The sequence below is a fragment of the Pleuronectes platessa genome, chromosome 11 (assembly GCF_947347685.1).
Source record: "Pleuronectes platessa chromosome 11, fPlePla1.1, whole genome shotgun sequence".
Lineage (NCBI taxonomy): Eukaryota > Metazoa > Chordata > Actinopteri > Pleuronectiformes > Pleuronectidae > Pleuronectes > Pleuronectes platessa.
Genome location: NC_070636.1, coordinates 10470163 through 10490517, shown reverse-complemented (window position 1 = coordinate 10490517; position 20355 = coordinate 10470163). Strand labels below are relative to the sequence as shown.

At 42.3% G+C, this 20355-nt stretch overlaps 1 protein-coding gene across 1 annotated transcript in view; it reads left to right on the top strand.

Annotated features, from left to right (window-relative positions):
* LOC128451390 (brain-enriched guanylate kinase-associated protein) overlaps positions 1–19013 on the top strand; it is a 35994-nt gene extending 16981 nt beyond the window's left edge. The window contains exons 4-6 of the mRNA XM_053435199.1: positions 8725–8832; positions 12068–12151; positions 15253–19013. Coding sequence (XP_053291174.1) covers positions 8725–8832; positions 12068–12151; positions 15253–16785 — 1725 coding nt within the window. The 3' untranslated portion in view covers positions 16786–19013. The remainder of the gene's footprint in view (positions 1–8724; positions 8833–12067; positions 12152–15252) is intronic.
* The last annotated feature ends 1342 nt before the right edge of the window (positions 19014–20355 follow it).

Genomic DNA, 20355 nt, shown 5'->3' with positions numbered 1-20355 from the left:
TGACTTACACTATCTTGATTAAAGTGGATTTTAATCTCATCAGAAGTCTGATCCGCGGAGCTTGTCCTCTCAGCACACACACTGATGGAAGAAGAGTGTGTGAAGATAACAGAGAGCAAGCTGTCACTTGCTCTGGTATTGACTCGTTGTGCGATGAATGCATTTCTGTATTCAGCAGATTTTCATGGTGCTTATTACTTTCTTGTCTGTTTCTATTTAAAGCGGCAGGAGTCGTTTCACATTTTAAGATACTTGCATATGTACATGTTAAGCAGGGATGTGTGCTGGTTGCATTGTGACCTTACAGTGACGAGTACAGTGCCCGTTCGAAACCAGTCTGTCTGAAATGGGCTGTTTGCTTGGCTGAGGTGATGCTGGTTGCAGCTCTCTCTCTCTCTGTCTAAGTAACCTGCAGTAATTGAGTCCCAGCAAGTAAAGACCGGCTTCAGGACTCAGTCCACTGAATCATGAAGCTGCAGCACCGCTGCTGCACAAAGGGCCGTTCACCTGTTTATTCAAAGTGCTGTGAAGCTTGACTCAGTACACAGAACCCTGAGCGGAGAATTAGCTGTTGTTGCCGTTGTCATGAACAATGACGTCACTTGTGCTGCCATTGCTGCAGAACACCGGTCGCCTGTTTATTCCAGGTTTATTTACACTGATTAGATCACATGTCTAAGCAACCAACACCAGATTCCTCACCAAGAAATACAACAACTTACTCCACATGAAACCCCAATTTATTTTACTCCAATATTTTTCTATTAATATAATTTCACAAAGCCGGAAGGGTGATGGACGGGCATTTTTCAGACTTCAGTCTTTTTGAATCATCAGGAGTTTATTTCCTACATTTAAGATGCATTTATTTATCCCAAACACATGCACAGACATTCACAGGCACACTCATGCAGGTAGGGAAATGTAACCTCTGCTTTTAACCCATCTGGTGCAGGACACACAGAGCAGTGATCAGCCATGTACGGCGCAGGGGGAGCAGATGTTGGGGGAGTAAGGTGCCTTGCTCAGGGGCACTAGACAGGGTAGGGAGAATCCTCTTGGATTTTTGGACAGATCAATCCAGGTTCGTCTTTTTGTTGTTTCTCTGTGGATTCGAACCAGAGACGAACTAGAGACCTTTTCTGCCCATAGTCCAAGTTTCTGCCACTAGTCCACCGCCTCAATACACATCACAGGAAACATCTGTAGGTTAAACTGGGTTTCCTAAATACTCTTAGTGCTGTTTATAACAGTGATATAAACTAAGTTACAAGTCTACAATCTACAATGACTTTTAAACACATCTATACCCCAACATTGTCTGCTTGTGCTGCTGTTTGGCTCTTTATGCAGAAAATCTCTTATTTTCAGGTCAGGACGTTATTTTTAGAAATCCAGATATTTTTAGAATTCCAAAAATGATCCCTAAGACATCACCGTGAGTAGTTTGTATGCAGAAGCTGCTGTGAATCCCCAGTGAGTGAACTTGTGCATGTGAACCAGTCAGGTGTGAAAATTGTAATAAATCAACCCGGACCTGGAATACAGGATTGTACATCCAGACGACAGCCACTCACAACACCATCTGTCTTACGGTATTTGCCGCCTATTATTTGTGATGTTCCAATGTAATGCCTCGTGCTTTGTCATATCCTGAGCAGACAGAGAGCCTGGAATATCTCCCCCCACGGCTCATTCCTCTTATATGCTACACGCATACATCAATGTGAAAACTGGTAGCTTTTCAAAAGGGATTGTCTGTCTAGCAGAGTCTCTGTGAAGCAAATCGGTCTTCATGGCTTCAGAAAGTATGATTTTTGTTGTACTTTTTGGAGGCAGGCCTCATTGGGATTGCCATTTCTTTTGATGTCATGTCATGCAATGGCATTTCAAGCGGAGGGCGGGGGTGTGGGGGGTATGCTCCTTTGTAGAAGACAGTACAGGCAGTCAGACAGTGACAAAGGCAGCTTCAATCAAGTCCGACGTGTAATTAAAGGTTCTGAGGGGCCTGGACCGCCAAGGTCAACGGGAAAACAGGGAAGAATAAGACCTGTTTCCTAAAGAGCAGAGGATTAACAACGGGAAGAGCTGACAAGATGCGTGTTGTGATGACATTGAAGTTCTCACAGTCAGCATGGATCTGATCTGCAGATAAACTATGCAGCAGATGAAGCAGTTGGCACAGACAGAATAAAACGTTATCTGACTTTAGCTTGTAGCCTTTATGTTCCAAACAGACGGAATCAGAATAGAGGAAACATCAAGGATTCACACCGAACACTGACTGCAAAGAGAGCATAATTATCTGCTAAAAATGTCAACTACAAATTTGATTCTATTTAATGAATGACTCAATTGTGTTTGATATTATCTTCATCTGTCTTTTAACAAGACGTCATACTGTGGTTCTTCTAGCGATGAAGGAGCTGTCCGTGGTGCTGAAAGCCTTTGTTTTTCTGAAGCCTCGTTACGATCCGTCTTGTGCAGGGTCAGTGATTCAACAGCCGGCCCGGAACAGGCAGGAAATCAAAGTCTTACCCAGTGACTGCCCTCTTAACAGGGATAAGGTCCCATTCCCCAGCAGCCGTCCACCACTGTCCACAGGCCTGTCGTTACTTTTCTGGAGTTGTTCTCATGAACCTACGCAGCTGGACTTGGTTGGCGTTCCTTGAGGATGTTGATGAATTGATTTCAGTTTCATCCTTTTTTTTATTTCACCACTTTTTTTGTCTGGTGAATCCCATTCAGATTGATATAACTACATAATTTCCTAAAAATAACAAAAACGATTCACTGTGAAATAATAGAAGGAAAGATAATCAAAAACAACACGATGATCAATATAAATAACAAAATAGTCATCAGTCTGGTAAACCAGCCTATTTTCAAACATTGAGATTTATGACTTGTTCCTGTCCCTCGGGGGCTGGAAAGTGGAAACTGTTACAGAACTGACTATTAGTCTGAATAAAGAAGCTATTTTAAGACGCCACTCTCGATTCTAACTTGTGATAATGGACATCTGTCGTTATTTTTCTATATTGTACAGACTAAATTATTTCTCATTTGAAAGACTGATCAATAGTGTAATCAATAATGATATATGACTGCTAGTGGCAGCCCTCCTCTAACCATGCTGGAGTGAATTATATGTTCCTGTTACATGAGTCTATTGCCTGTCAGAACCAATACTGAACAATTTATTTATAAAGCACAGTGGCTCAGTCTCTGATCTGTTCTTTTGATAAAGAAAAGCATTAAATGATCAATATTGTTCGATCCAGGATCAATGCATTTGAGCTGCACAGTTTCATGGAGGGTAATATCAGTCCAGTAAGCGTTTGTAAGGCTGACATCTTAATCTGAAACACAGAGACGTGAATACGCTGGTGAGAAAAAGAGAGGAGAAATAAACAGAATATGGAGGTTTACGCTCATAAATACTGTATGTGTCGTTCTGTTGGAAATATGTGGTCGGGGGAACAGAGTAGTCATGGAAACCTGAGGCAGGGAGGCATTTGTTGTTGTTTTGAAGTCACAGATTCCCCAAAGAGGGACAAAGAGGGACAGACCAGATAGCAAATGATCGCTTCTCCGTCTCTGCTGATCTTTGTTTACCAGATGTGTGAGATGTGTGAGGGGAAGAACAACCTCGGTGGGGAATGAGAAACGTGTCAGAGGTTCCGTCCGTGTGTCTGTGTTAATGTGTCGCTCTGTGATCGGACCTGTACGTGTGGTTCACTGCTCTTCAGTGAGCAGCAGCGAGGCCGGCCCGCAGCGCACTAATGACTCCCATTCACACCACAGTCGTAAATCATAACCGTGTGTGAAAACTACACAATGGACAGAAGCAGCAAAGTGAAACCAGGCAGATGCAAATACCCCTAATTATTAACTCCCCGTGTTAATGTTGTATAATATAGTATTTAACTCACAAATTCCATATCTTACCAGACATTTATCCTTTCATTTTAGTACATGCTTTATCTATTGTGGCAGTAAGTAGATCTGCAACAAAACATCTCTTACCACATCATTCCTGCAAGTTTATCGATACTTTTCCAGTAGTTTTTGTGGAATCCTGCTAATATACCGACAAACAAAGATAAAAAAATAATCTACTATCACTTATTGTCATTGTAAAAATATAAATGTACTGCTCTGTGTCAGATACTCAAAAAACTATTATAAAGACATTAATGCTCCACACTATTGCAGAAGGTTCCTTCATGATCGTACACAACAGAGCGACACATACGTGTTAATCCACAGCAATAACTAGTCCCCAACAGAAGTTTGAGTAATGTTAGCAATGACCCGATGTTTTCAATAACTATCAAGCCTATTTTTTTATTTTTACATCCTTGGTATGACCCAATGGGCAAAGTTTTACAAGCAGGGTAGAGAATTCAGAAAATGTTTAAAACAATGTTTCACTAATAAAGATAACACACTTCTGTTTTTCTGTATTTCTATGATATTTTTGACAATGAGGGAAAATTAAGAAACATAGGCGGTTTCCTGAAATCCCTCACTAATCCATCTTCAATATAACGTTTTGAAGCGCTGTCCAAATTCCGTGGACCCTATGCAATGTGCTCATTGTTTCCCACAATGCATCTTAAAAGTAGCGTTCAACCAATTGTCAATAACCGAGCAATATGTACCATTGTGCATTATTCTCATGGCGTGGAAAGGAGGAAAGATGGCAGAGACGGAAGGAGAGAGGGCAGCATGTCTCAGCTTTCTCTCTCTGGCGATTCTACTCCTCCTTATTCTCATCTAATGTATCTAAATTATCACGAAGACCGATTTTAATCACATTTAATATTTCCTATGGGGTAGTTAGCTATTTTATGAGCAGCACAAAACAAGCCTGAGTTGTTGTTTTAAATTATGTAATAAGAGCAAAGCAGCAACAAGTTTATTCACAATCCTGCAACAGCGACCTAATTACTGACGCAGAGAAAATGCACTGAGTATTGTCTCTAAGCTTTTCTTTTTGTTTTGCCGAGGACCCCACCACACAGGCCTCTACATTCTACATTCAAGTCCCTATGTAGTGAAGTAGGGGTCAGGGAATTCTGGACACAGCCAGTCAATGTCCATGTGTGCATCCAAAGCCTTTTGAAAATACATCATTTAAAACAGAATATACAATTACTATTGTCTGTGTTATTTCCAACAATATCACGGACCTCAAGAAAAAGCCTCATTAGGTGGAGCACATATTGATCATGATTGATTACATATTGTGCAGCAAGGTTTGTCCAGTTGATAATCACACTGATCCTATTGTCTCTGAAAGGTAAAAATCAACTTACTCTGTTTGGAAAATGATCACCACTTTTACAGTCACAGTGCATGTGATTTATAAACCGTCAGAACAGTCCTGGCTGATTAATCACAATCTGAAATTGTTAGCATCACATGGGAAGTTATATATGGATAAAATGTTTTGATCTGAAAATCTTTCTTAATTAGGTTGATACAAATCTGATTTGTTATTTTTCTTTTTTCTTTTTCTTGCCCCAAAAAATAAGACTCCAGTATTTAGCTGGAGTGAAGCGTTTCTGTTCTCTGCTCTAAACCCACGTTTGCAGTAATTGCATCTCACGGGATTCAGGCTTCATTTGTCCAGTGAAGAAGCAGAATCTCCTGCAGAATAAACCTAAATGAAAACCAGGGCGTCTCGGAGAAACGGACACGCTTTTCAGTTTTTGTACACTCGTACAACAAATACGTAATTGAAACAAGCTCTTCGGGTTTTCGTTTTTCGATGTTAACGTTTCAATTCACATATTTGCGTTACTGAGAAGTAAACTGTGTTTTCTGAGTCCAATTTAAAGGTGTGTTCACTCTTCATGTTTACCTTTAATAAGACACGTGGACATGTAGACGGTCACAGAGGCAGCAGCGAGTCTCTGTTGAACAATATCCTCCTCCCCTGGGTCGATCTCCTTAAGATATGATATTAATTTTCCTTGATGCTGTTCTGTTCACCAGCTGATAAGAACGTCTTGGTGACAGCCTGTGTATCCAACACAATGTGACTGAAGGAGAAAAGAAACCTGTGTGCTTTGTGATTCCTCCTCTGTCCATATAACGCTGTAATTAAAATTACACTTCCTCCCTCGCTCCACAATCCAGCACACGGTCGTGTTCATCTCATCAAGCCCATTTAAATTTCCCTCTGTTCATTTTAAATCTATAGGTCGACAGTTCTGCCTCTAATCATGTGCAAAAGGAGAAATCAGCGCGTTAGAGAATCCGAGCAATTACTTGATATTTCAAAGTTATCAGAGTCAGAAGGTGGAAGGAGGAAAAAAAGATTCTTACACTTGGTTTCAAAGTGGTAGATTCATTTAAAAGATGTACTATACTGGTTTCACGCTTTTACATGCCAGTCCCCACAAATCACTTCACATTTGAAAGACTTTTATCACAAGAGACATGTTAGATGATAGAATAATCAGATAATTTGGGTCTGAGATAAAGAAGGAAGTAGACACTGTGGTGCTTGTTTCTCATATAATAGCTACTCTAGTTAAAATAACTGCTGGGGATCGAAATAGCAACGCGTTAGATGATCTCAACTTCTGTACAGTGATAATCGGCCAATGTTGTATTAACAGTTTATTACACTGCCCCCAAGAAGCCAACAAAAATGACTTTAATGCAGGTTTATGTAAAATTCCAAATTTGAGTATTTACATATTACATTACATTACATTTAAGTGAAGCTTTTATCCAAAGCGACTTACAATAACTGCATTCAACCCCGAGATTACAGACCCAGGACGACAAGAATCAAGAAAATACAATTTCTTCAAAATAAAGCAAAACTACAAAGTGCTATAAGTAATTGCCATTTAAGTGCTACCAAAGAGTTAATTTCATAAAGTTGTTAGTGTATATATCTATATATATATATTTATTTATTTATTTTTATTCAAGGTATAGTCACACATAGTGGTGTTGCTACTTTTACTCCTTTAAAGGAGATGAATCCCTCCTCCCCCACTTTGTTAATCTACTAATTTACGTAAAATAAGAAACCAGTAGAATGGTGTTGTGGTTAGCCACTTTGCCAGCAAGTGTGAGTGTGACTGGGGATGATTGTTTGTCTTGTGTGTGTCGCTTGTGTGATAATCTGGTGACCAGTTCAAAATGTACCCGCCTCCTGGCCAATGTCAGGTCGGATTGGCTCCACCTCCCCCGATGACCCTCAAAGGACAAGCATAATAGATAATGGGCGGAGGTTAAAACACCTAAAATAGCTTCTAAGCAAAACTGACTTGAAAGACGGATCAGGGCGCAATTACATATTTAAAATTACAACATCCTGATGTGGACGTCTGCACAGTCAGCATCACCAAAACACAAATAGAAATCCGGTGTAATGAGCTGGAGAAGGAGCGCCACAGAGCCGCCTGTCTCGACGGCTGATTAATGAGACTATAACAGAATTAGATTTAAATATCAAAGCGGGCCTATGGCTTAAAGTGACATTAATTGCCACCTATCATACTGGCTATGTACCCCTGTATTTCAAAACAATCACCGCCATTGAGCAGAGAGAGGAGTGGGAGGCCCAGCCGTGTGCTCAGAGCTGTATCATTTGTCAGCTGCTGCTGTGTGGCAGGTTTCACAATTACTGCCGTGCGTGTGCGAGAGAGAGAGAGAGAGAGAGAGAGAGAGAGAGAGAGAGAGAGAAACTCAAAAATAATAATTTCTTAGCCAACAGAACTCATAACAGGCTGCAATGTTAACTGCAGAGCGCAATATGAAACTGACGGGAAACAAAATAAACAAAATAATGACGTCTCAAGAAAATCTATCGCAGCTTTGAGGCTTCAATATATTACAGAAACCGGAATTTAAGAAAATGTTAATTGCTGTATACTTGGACTTTTATGTTTGGTCCATGTCCAATTCCCTAACATGGAGGAGGCGGGATTTAGGAGCTACACTGCAGCCAGCCAGCAGGAGGCAATGGAGATGCTTTGGCCTCACTTTGGAGGAACCGCTCTTCGTCCGTGTTCATGTGTAATTTATGGTGTGGGTTCTCCTCCACATTTGGGCTGATTGTAGTGGATGAAAGGTCAGGGCCATCCGAATCATTACAGGGACGTCTGGGCAGAAGCTGCTGAGATAAATGAGATAAATGTGGACGCACAGAAGGACAGACCGCCAGACGTCAACATCACCAGGTCCGGATCTGAAATGTCACTGCAGCACAGTCATTTTACATTCCTTTGACAGTAATCACTGAAAATGGAGCGAGTTATTCTTCATTTGTCTTTTCTCTCCTCCTCATTTTTCTCCCTCTTTCCCCTCTTCCCCCCCCCCCCCCCCCCCCCCCCCCCGCTCCATTTTTCTTCCTCTTACTCCCAGAGTAATTGATATGATATGAACTCTGGCAAGTGTAATCTTCTTTTAATTAAGACCTGCTGCTGGCACTGGCTTCAGACTGATAGTAACTTACAGCTCTCTTCCTCTCATTTTTCTTCCCCCTCTATATTATCTTATTTTTCCTCTGTCGCTCCTCCAACTCTGGCTCCCTCTTCCTCCGCTTGTTATCTCAGCACTCAACTCTTTCCTCTAACACCGTTCCCTTCCTCTTATCGTCTATTCTGTCTACCTCTTGTCATCCTTTGTTTTTATTTCTGTGATGTCTCCTCTCCCTTGCTGATTCTTTCTTTCTTTTTCTTTTCGCTGCAGTCCCAGCACCACGAGGAGGAGAAGAGAGCCCTCAGCCGGGAGATCATCGTCCTCAACAACCACCTCATGGAGGCGAAGCTCACCATTAATAAACTCAGAGAGGACAATGTGAGTTCTCAGCGCTGCGTCGTGTAATAATTGCTCCAACTGACAAGTGCGCAATAAGTTTGAAGTAACTCAGTTTTATCCGAAGCATTACTCATACTGATATTATATGATACAATTCTTCATTTAACTGTCTAAAAACAACTATACCTATGTTATAAATCTTTTTGACTTGTGTATGTGCATTAGCCTAACTTTTTTCAATAATATTCAAACTCAGAGAAATCGTTTTATTCAAGGGAGCAGGATGTGTCATATTCTTCGTCTTTTACCAGTTAGCTTGTGGTTCCCTTCCCGTTTGTATTGGTCAGTGGTAATGGATCATGGATATTCATTGCCATTCGCTGCGCATTGCTGAAGCTCTCCCAGTAAGTCACAAGCGGTAAAGGTCATGAAGTCAACAACTCCCATGATCCCACGCTGCGTCACGCCATCATCGAAAAGGTCTTTTGTTAGAGACCTCTAAGAGGCAGAAGTTACATATTGTGTGTTTAAGCAGCAGCCTGGGGGAGTAAAGCTAGGGTTGTCAATACTGGAAAATCTAGCAAGAGATGCCCAGACCTTGAAAATATGGAACCGATTCATCCCATCTCCTCCTATTGAATGTTTCTTCTAAGCTACACCCCCCCCCCCCCCCCCCCCCCGAAACACATGAACGTGCACTGACTGACAACTGCTAGAGGCTGAGTTTATTGCAGGAAATAAGAAACAACCAAACTTTCCTTTAAGGGCCACAGAAATCTGGGGCCATGGGAAGTTGCTTTCCTTGCTTGGTCAGTAACCCGGCTCCATCAGCACAAACAAACACTTGGCTCGCAAGTCTGAAGTGACAGCTCTTCAAAAAGCTGTTTGTCCTGATAGAAACACGTTCTCCTGCCACATTGGCAGCAGCCTGTGTGAACCGAATCTTGCCAAAAGTCTGATATCGACCGTGTTTCTGCAACATCCTGGATAGTTGTGCATCAAGGAGCCACAGCAGATAGAGGAATTAGCTCTAAGCCACTGGGTGTTTTATCGTGATTATCCAGAAATCTATGGGCATCCTCAGGGCTGCCACGAGTTAGAGCCGGGGTCGTGTGGATCTCAGCTCAGGGGCCATGTGGCAATCTGGTGCCTCAATTTCTTTAGAGCGATTTTACTGATATTTCTACTAAGGGCTCCGGGTTAGGTTAGATTCTTGTCTCTAAGGCTACGGTGGTTTTTAGCCCATCTGAGCTATTGAGTATTTTGACAATCCCCTCAGATCCGTCCAGGCTGATTGGAGTCAAGGTTCATTTTGAGTGGGTGGAGAATTTGTTCCATCAGAGGGAGCAGCAGCGAAACACGCACGTTCTCAAGGGAGCCAGCTTTGATAGGCAAGCTTATAACATGAAGAAATCCAGTAACCTTTCCGTTGTGTCATGCCTGAGATCCATGAGAAGTCAGCACATCATATCACATTTAATGTCGGACATTTGTGTAACGAAAGTCAATCATAGACATCATAGAGATTCAAAATGACCAAAAGGAAAAACATTTTATTAATAGTCATTTTATGTCTCTTCTAAACTGAGTGCAGACATGCAAACATCTTCCTGAAAGTTACCGGAGGGGTTGTACGTAAGAACACAAACATCCGAGTCTGTTGCTGCAGATGTTTTTTCCAAAAACATTTCCTGCCAGCACCCCCCAGTAAAATGTCCAACTGAGCCCAAAACAAACTGGGAAAACAAGAAGAATGTGCCACATACATAGAAGAATATGTCAACTTGAAACACAACAAGATTCGAGGGCTTTTGGTGATAAGGGGCTAATGATGGTGTGCATGTGCTATTAACAAAACCATGTGATCACGATGTGTCCTGCGTCCTGCTCGCACTTGAACGTTGTGTTGCTGTTCGTGTGAACGCATCTGACCTTGAAAATCTCCTCCTGCGTTCTTCATATGTGAAAGACAATCTGTGGAGCCCATGTCTGAAAATGGCTTCAGTCGGGGTGATGAGGAGGAGGAGGAGGAGGAGGAGGAGGAGGAGGAGGAGTGGGGGGGCCTTGACGTGTGTGCTCAGGTGCCCATTGTCTCGATATCCATCCATGCTCATTACTACCTAATAGACTGCATAACAGAAAACTACATATAGTGACACACAGACGTTGAAATTACCGGCTCACCACAAGGCTGATGTGTCTCCCTGGAGAAACGCACCAACACAGTTAACTCAGACATCGCTGAGGTCTCACAAGTCTTTTTGAACCATCCTCAGAAACCACAGGGAGCACGAATGTCCCCTGGCTACAGAGTGAAAAGAAATAAAGTGATTCAAAAAGCACTGGTGGGGGAGCTGAGACTGTCAAAGAGAAGGCTTTGATGTGATTGGAGGTATTGTCGGGAGGCGGCTGGCACTGACCTTTATATGTGCACGGATTGAACAAAGGGGAGAGAAGGAAAAGAAACCAGCTAAACCGACTAACCACCCACGCAAACACGTGCAGGCACAGGACCAAGGAAAACTACTAAACTAAAGTATCCGCTCGGCCGGATTAAATTTAACAAAAAATCGTAAAATCACCCGTTATGGTAAACGGGCGCGGAGAGAAAGAGATAAACGACGCTACAGCTGCTTCGTAGACTGGAGGGCGGAGATAAGCGAGAGCACTGTTTCAGACGCCTCTGTTAAAATTAGCACAGACTGTGTAGACAGAAGATATATCACAAATGAGAAAGTTTGGTTATTAAGATGCAAATGCTTGATGTCAAGTGAAAAATACACGTTGACTAATTAATCTCGACCTGCTTCAATGGATGACTGTGCGCCGTGGATTCGACGGGCCACTAAATCAATGATTTTCATTTTCTAGTTGGTTAACAAACCCATATAACTCCTCATACATTTATAAATCTCAAATAATTGCTACCCCAGTCATGGCAGGTTCCTTTTTTTTGTCTCTCCATGACCCATAATTCATTTATAAGAAGCTCATAAATAGTAAATTGATGCGATTTATTTTTAGACCTATTGTTGCTACAGCTCAGTTGTAGCACTACAGTGCTCGGTCCTGAAATAGTTTCCCCCCACAAGTTCCGGATTATTACGCCATAATTAAACCATAATTAGAAGGGCTGTGCTATAAAGTGTTACAGATTTTTCCCAGGGGCTGCTCCGACATAATCCCCTTGGTCAAAAGCTTACTTCAACAATCAGGCTGCCAAAGTAAACGAGTTTGCGAAGCGCGATTTTAGTGATTTATCTTTTTTTTGCAGGACCTGTACAGGAAAGACTGCAACCTGGCCGCCCAGCTGCTGCAGTGCTCCAAGTCTCACTACAGGGCACACAAGATGTCTGAGGTGAGCTCCCCTGCAGTGCTGCTGCATTCATGTGTCAGCTCACATCTGTGCTGCAGCAACAAAGCTTTGAATTGGGATTAAAAACCAAAATTTGCCATTAAAACAGTTTTTTTCTTGTAAAACAGAGTTATTCCAGTATGATTAGACTCAATCTACTCACACATCAAATTGGTGAATATAAGAAACCTTTCCTTGGGGAATACGAATTTTTAATTTAGGAAAATATATCAAACTCCTCAATGCATCAGTGTTAAATAATAAATAGTTGATATAATAGATTCAATGACCAGGTTTCAATATCAAAGGTTCCCCATCTCTAAAGAATTTTATTTCTGACCGTTTGGCTTTTAAAACTGTTACGTTTGTAAATATAATGTATTAAAAATCCCTGTTTTATGAAACCTATCCAAAGAGTATAAAGTTTTTACAGGGTGGGGGGGTTCCCTGCAGAAGTTGGATTCAAGACCTAATTATTTCTCAAACGCTGGCTGAAGACCAGAATCGATAAAACCACATCATCCATCACCGACCTTATGCTGCTTATGATAATGTATCATCGCTGTAATGGAGAGATGTTCCCTGCGTCGTGTCACTGTACCATTTAAAGCCTGGGCGAGTGGTTTTCACAATAAGACACAGTGCTCATGCCTCCTCAGTCAGACTGATGAAGGTCTGCTGTCTGAAGAGCCATCTGTCTGCATCCTGGCTGCACATATAATGAGAGAGCGGATGAATGGAGGCTGAACTGAAGTGACACCTGATGCACAAAAGAAGAAAAGTTATGTTATGAAAGAGGGCTGATAATTGAAGTCTTGAGCACAGACATATTTATCAATCTGCATTGTTAAATATCCAGGAGTTATCAACCGGGGTGAGATGAATCAGCTCGACTCGTTGGACGTATGAAGACATCATGTTTTATGCTTTTCTAATCATTCCGATCTATTGAAACAAACATGATGATGAACATGAGAAAAGAAACTGGAGTAAACTGAACTAGAGCTAACTAGTGGAACACTGGAGATAGAGGTTGGCCTCATATAGAAACTGGAAGCAACATTTGTCTTTTCAACTGATTAAACCATTCTGTAGAAATTATATTGTCTTTTTTTTATATGTAAAATTGATGACTCAAAGCTTTATTATGTGGAATAATAACTGGCACTGTGCTAAATCGACCACGTTATTATGAAATACTGCTGTTACTGCTGCTTTCATGCACTGGATATGTTCCTGAAGATTTGTGGAGGGGCTCTATGTGAGAATGTGGATATTCTCTGTGGCCTTTCCTGACAGCCCCCCCAAGTAAAATGTCCACAAAATGTCTGAGACCTTGTGAGAAAACAGCAGGACATTTCCAGTGAGTCTGTGTTGTTGACCCTTCTGACACACCCGTCGCAAAAACGTTCACTCACATTAGAGTGAAAAAGAGGAACCATACTCATAGAAGCGAGATCTCGACGAGGATTCCGTAGCAGAATTAAGACGTCACATCCTGCTGCTCTGCCCAGGCCCCGCCCCCTTTAATGTTTCCAGATTTTCCTGATGCTGTGACTCAGACGATCTCTGGAAAATGTCCCGACGTGCAGTATTCTGGACATGAACACAGCTATAATGGGGATAAGCTTTGAAATGGGAGTGTGAAATGAACTCATTTATAAGAGGAACCCTGTTTGCTGAAGTTACGTAGTTTCACTGTGTTTAAAATGAAGATCAAATTGCTTCGAATGTGGAGTATTTTTAAACCTTTTACATTGAACTATACTGGAACGCCTAATATAGAAAATGCCAGTTCCATTAGACACCATTAACCCACTTCCTTCAATAAGACCTGTGGACACATGGATTAACGCTGCAGAACTCTGTGACTGTTAATTAAGATTTGCCTCATAGTAGCTGCTAACGCTGAGCTAGCTGACTTGACTTGTCTCCCCCCACAGCCTCACCTACTTTCCATCTCTATTCCCTGGAGGAGGCAGCGGCTGCTAAAAATAGCCCGGACTTAAAAGATACAGGTTATTTTATGTTGAAGGGAGCTTCTATTTCTTAACAAAGCCAAGTCAGTATTTTATGTATTTTTTTCCTATTCCCTGCTGGAGACCCAGAGCACTGGTTTAATTTAAATCTGAGCCGTTCCCTGTGGAACTGATACGTGTTTGATGGTAAAAGAAGACGGGGGCGCTGGGAAAAAGACAGGAAGAGAGAGGAAATGAGGGCTCTTTGGTTGAGAAGGCAAGAAGAGAGAGAGATGAAAGATAAAGAAGGGGAGGAGAGAAAAGCTCCTACTGACCCTGACCAGCTTTAATAGGCAGAAAAGAAGTGGCCTGTAATTGAAGGGAGCAGTTTTCTCAAACATGAGCCAATCAAACCAGATTATGTGTCTGTGTGTGAGAAAGAGAGAGCGAGAAACCATGAAAGAGAAACAAGAAAGGGAACATTTGAAAACAGGAAATGTTTAACTCAAGTAGAGATGTGAGCATTTTGTTGCATTATTAATCAACCTCCTTTTGTTCTGTTTCATGGAATGACAAATCTCAGTGAAGTAAACAAGGGAAAAAACTGTAAAATGCGATAGTATTGGGAATAAAGCAAATAAATAAATAAAAACGGGCAGTTTGCTGGGAAGTTTGTTAGAGGGGCTGAGTTGTGCTTTTCCCCTGAGATACATGACCTGTCGGGACTCTGTGGGCGGAATAAAAAAAATTAATTATTTTCTAAACCAGGACTCTAGATTGAAATCCTTGAGGAACAGGTCATGGAATAAGTTTGAGTAAGAGATGATTGTATAAATAACTGAGATGGGGCTCAGAGCGTAAACCTCGGCCAAGACCCAACATTCCCCTCAAGGAACCACATTAAACATTTTATGAGGTTCTGCAGCAAATTGCACACAGTCATTAATATCAGTCACTTAAACATTCCTGATTTCTTTCATCAAGATCCATGAATTGAATGAAATGGTTGAATCTCACAATGTTAAAGAAAGTTTAAACCCCTGGATCCAGCCCCTAATCCAGATCCGCAACAGAATTGGCTAAATCTGTGTAGACATTCTTTAATTTCCCTTCTTCATCAAGCTCCTTCTGTCTTCTGTCTTCCAGCTGCCAGTTGATTTTCAGGAACGCATCAGTTCCCACATGGAGAAACATAATCGGGGCAGCGGCTCCACCATGGCAATGTGCCACTCCAATTACAACGACGCCGTTCCCACGGCTGTAATTGCAAAGGTCCTGGAGAAGCCAGAGGCAGGAAGCAGTTGCCCTGTGACACGCTCACCAAGTCCGCTGCCGCCCGATGGAGTCTTTCTCACGGGCTCGGGAAGCACTGAGCACCTGAACCGTCGCGTTGCATATAAATCCTCGGACTTGTACTGCAGCGACACCGCCCTCTACTGCCCTGAGCGATGGCAGGAGACGGAGCGCAGGCAGAGCGTCGACCTACATGGCACCGCGCTGCTTCAACTCCACGCCCAGAACTCCACTGACAGCAACCCGGAGGAAGAGGCGTACAACTCTGAAGGTTTTTCTCACCATGAACCTCCAGCCTCCTTCCAGCACCACAACGAGTTTGGGACTGGTAGCCTCCCTGCTTCCAGTTCTTACTCCAGCTTCAGCCTGGCATCGGACGAGAAGGGTGGAGTTAGCGTTGGGTGCGGGCGCACTGCCAGCAGCACTTTGTCCTCCTCCCACCAGGGGCTCTACATGGACTGGCGAGATGGTGGCAGTGGCGACTATGAGCGCAAAAGCATGTCTTCCTATGATAAAGACAGCTCAAGTTTCCCAAAGTCCCACAGCATCCAGCACATGGCGGCCCCCAGGAGCCCACCGAAGGGCACGTCCCCAGCGTACACCAGGACGGCCTCTTGCTTCAGTGAACCGTACCAATCCAACTCCCTTCGACTGGCCTCTTCTCAGAGTATGGGCTCTACAACCGGACTGGGCCCAGTTCGTGACCGAGCTATGGACAGTCGGGGTGACATCCTGGTCCCGGAGGACGACCTGAGCAGCCGCTGGAGACAGCTCAGTGTGGAAGACATCAACAGCTTCTCCTCTTCCTATCGTAACCTCACGGGGCGGGTCTCCCCATACAGCTTCTCTGAACGCCAATTTGCCGTGGGCCCCTCCAGTAAGGTCAAGGGATCTCTCTACAGCAGCTTCCAAGATGGAGATGACGTCTTCCATAGCCGCATGCTGGACCAGTGTTTTGCTGTGGGCCCCCCTTCGCCCAGCCGCAGTCCCAAACCGATGGAGCACCACAAGTCGGAGAAAACTTCGATGCTGTACAGAGCCAAGGACGACAGTCAGGACTCAGAGTGCAGCCTGTTCCTCTCAGGGAGCTCCAAAGACAAGGAGAGCAGCATGGGGGCCAGCAGCGCCAAGAAGGACTACCAGAATCTGAGCGCGGACAGCTCGGCCGAGTCCTTACATCACAGCTCCCTCGAGGCCTCGAGTCTTCAACACTACCCGAGCCCCCGACCCAGCGTCCGGCCCCGCCCGAGCTCCAGCTCCGCCCTCAGCGTCGGCCCCGCACTCCCAAAGAAGACCTCTCTCAGATACCAAAAATTTGGCAGCACGGGACTGACGAGGAAGGACAGTTTGACCAAGGCCCAGCTGTACGGCACACTGCTGAACTGAACCCAGGAGGACAGCTTTCCATTTTATGCATGACGATGATTCATAACTTACTGTACTGTACTGTACGTCTCCCTGCAGCAAACATACTTGATGTGACGGGATATTGAGATGTTGCTGTTTTATGTATCTCTTAGCCAAGGCACGTTTCATACAGCCTGCAACACGTTTTCTATTGAGTGTCACACAGCGTTGCTCCCTGAGACCAGCTATTCACTATGTTTTTATCTGAGGACGATGATTAGAGCCACTCGGATAAAGTTCACTGACACATTCAACACAGGTCCGTCGACAATTTACTCTTATTTTGGTGTTAAGTACTGTTAGTAAAATCAGCAAAAGACCATTTAGTCTTGCTCTAATATACACGGAACAGAGAATAGACAAACATTAATTTCTCATGTTTGGGAGAGTTTATCCAAATGTACCCAGCAAATAAGCCGTTACAAAGATTTATCCTAATTTCTCTTAAAGATGCTGAACAATGCACATCAGTGAGATGAAAACACAATTTTTTTTAGCTGAAATGTTTCTCATAGGGACATTATCTACAAACAAAGGGTATGTTCTATGAATATTTTTTAATTGGCTGCTTAAAAGATATCACTAATGACAGAAAATGACACATAATAAAACACACAAGTTTTACTAGTTTTAAATTTCACAGGTTAAAAGTTCTGAATATGTATAATTTAAAGTATATATTAATTATAGTGTTGCCAGAAATGCACAAACAAAACAATGTACATTTGGTAGAAATGATTACACATAAATTAAAGAGTAATAGATCCAGATATGAGCTGCCACGTTTTTAATCATAACTCAGCAGGTTTTTTTTTGCTTATTTTTATATCAGAGCAAGATGAAATGTGGGACTGAAATTGCACAGTAGTTACTAACATACAAATAAACCAGGACACTTGTGAAATTGCCTTAATCCTGTTCAGTGGACTGACTGGTCTCCTTTACAGCATCTAACAACTGTGCACATATGGTCTATATCTGCTGTTTTGTTAATGTACGTGTACAATTACTGCTACTGTTACTACTGTTACTACTGTTACTACACACAGCGTACGTTCTTCCTGTCAGATAACACACACACGTCCAGTTTCTTGGAGGAGGATTAAGTCTTGTTCGTAGACTGAGGCTATTTGTCAGCGGAATCTGTTTTAGCTTAAAAATGACGAGGATTAATTCCTGTATACAAATCATTCGGCCGAAATTCTGCAGACTCCTCATCACCGTTGGCACTATCTACACAAACTCAAGCTAAAGTGCTGCCTCTTGTTTTGAGCAGAATTATTAATAATAGGGAAACTCACCAGGCAAACTAGCTGATCTGCACAAAAAGGAGCAGAGGAAACTGAACAGGTAGTTAAAAAAAAAAAACACGAAACAAAGCGCATTAAAGACAAAACTGTACAGTCAGTGTGTTGATGTTACACCAGCATGCTCAGTTAGGCTACTTTAGAGAAAACACTGTGACAATAGACAAAGCGTGTGTATATCTACATGGAAGGTGGCGAAGACTCACTTGTCTTTGTCGCCTGAACTTAATGTAAAGACAGGTTGCCCTGCAACCCCACTACCTGACGTCACCAGTACAGATGGAGACAGAAGTACAATATTAAATACAATATGTCTGTGCCGCCTCTTTCAGTGTGACGGATGTGCAGCTCTACAGATCTGAGAGGAACGGTGACAGGAAGGAACTCGGCTTTGCCCTCGAGTGTTTTCTCTCTGAACGCCGCCGCGCTCCTTCCTCTCCTGTTCCTGCAGATCTGGAAACTGGCTCAAGGTCGTTTATTCAGATTTCAATACTGCAACTCTTCTCATTGACCTTGTGTATGAGGGTGAAACGGCTCCACACAGGCCACTAACGGTCTCAGATAATACTTGGTTTGCTGTAAAGGTTTTGAAGTTGAATTGAAGCACTGTACAGAAAAGGGGGGGGAGGATATATGGTATTTTTGTCGTGGACATAATGTATAAAAAGAGATGTAGAGTCTGCATACACAGTTATTACACTATGACAATTTTTTATGCAGTTTTCAGTTGATGTTCTATTTATCGAATGTTTTGACCCTGAATGAAGAGGCTGAGGTGTTTTTCTGTCCCGTCCTACCTCCAGCACTGTTCCATGACAACAGGCCCGCTGTCCGAATGTCAACATGTGTGTCTGTCTGATGCATGGTTATATATTTTTGCTGTATGTTTATTTACTTAATAAAGACGGGTGTTGGGAAATACAATGCACACCTCCAGATATTATTTTACTTGTGTATTTTACCGACTTATCTTTAGGACTTTAAACCAAAATGATCCAAAATTTTAAATAAGTTATATTTATTGAAAGTTCTGTCCACAGCAACTCTTAAAAAAGTTTTTACAAAATATAATAATTTTCTGGACTGATGTCACTTTGGATTTATTCATTATTCCTAAAGTAACAAAAAAAAACTTTGGAAGTTTGAGATCTAATCAAAAGGGGGTTTGCACGATTGAAACTAAGTTTTGAAGCTGTGCATGATGTTTAATAGGCTGAAAAATAATCTTAGCTCTTGATTAAGTTTTCTTCTTTTTACACATTTTCAGTCAGTCACATTCGTCACAGTTCTCCCAGTGCATCCGTTTGTTTTCCAGGTTTGAAACCTTGTAAACTCTGATCCTAAAACTGGTGCACGTACGTTAGGGACTTTTGAATCTTTATTGAGAATTTGTGTGGACGTTCAACTGCTCTCCTATTGCAGTCTGTTGTTCCGGACCTTGAGTTTTCAGAGATTGTCCGACACATTTATGAGCTTGTGAATCATGTGATTTTTAGCAGTGCTGTCTATCTATCTGATCTGATACTCTGATACTGCTGGTCTGAAAAAAAGAAGGACTCCTGAAGCCGGACTGATTTGCTTCTAACCTATTGTCTGCGGTCTGCTGTAGCACCGTCCTATCGAAGGTTGCATACTGGGTCATTTGGGGATTGACAGACTGCTCTGCCAACAAACATGTAAAGCTTCAAAACGTAATGTCAATCATTCAAATCTTCGACCTTTAAAAGCATTGTTTTACTCTCAGAATATGGCATGATATTGAATCCATAATCTAACCCTTATTTGTATTCTTGTCTCTTAACTCAATACGATATTCAGTTTGATTCTCTCCTCCCAGCCTTCCCCACTGAGCCGTGATGACACTTAGAAGCTGATGCTCAGTCTGTTCCTTTTAGAACTCATTTCTACTGAGTTTAAAGGGACAGTATAGAGATAGATATATTTAATACATTGACAGAGACGATTCCTCCTACACTGCCAAAGGCATCAGTCGACTTCTTCCACACTCTCTTAGACATAACAGTGTTTTTGTCTTTAACTGCCACTTATCCTCTTATCAATTAATGGAATGACCCATGGTTATTCAAAAAAAATTACAATCAGAATACTCACCACACAAAAAGTCCACCCTCCATGTCTTACCTGAGGAGGTTCTCCAAAGTTCCTCTCTCTTTCTGCTGCTGATGGCGTTTAAGTTTATTATCTCCACTTCAAGAGTTTATGTTCTCACCCCTGTCCGTTT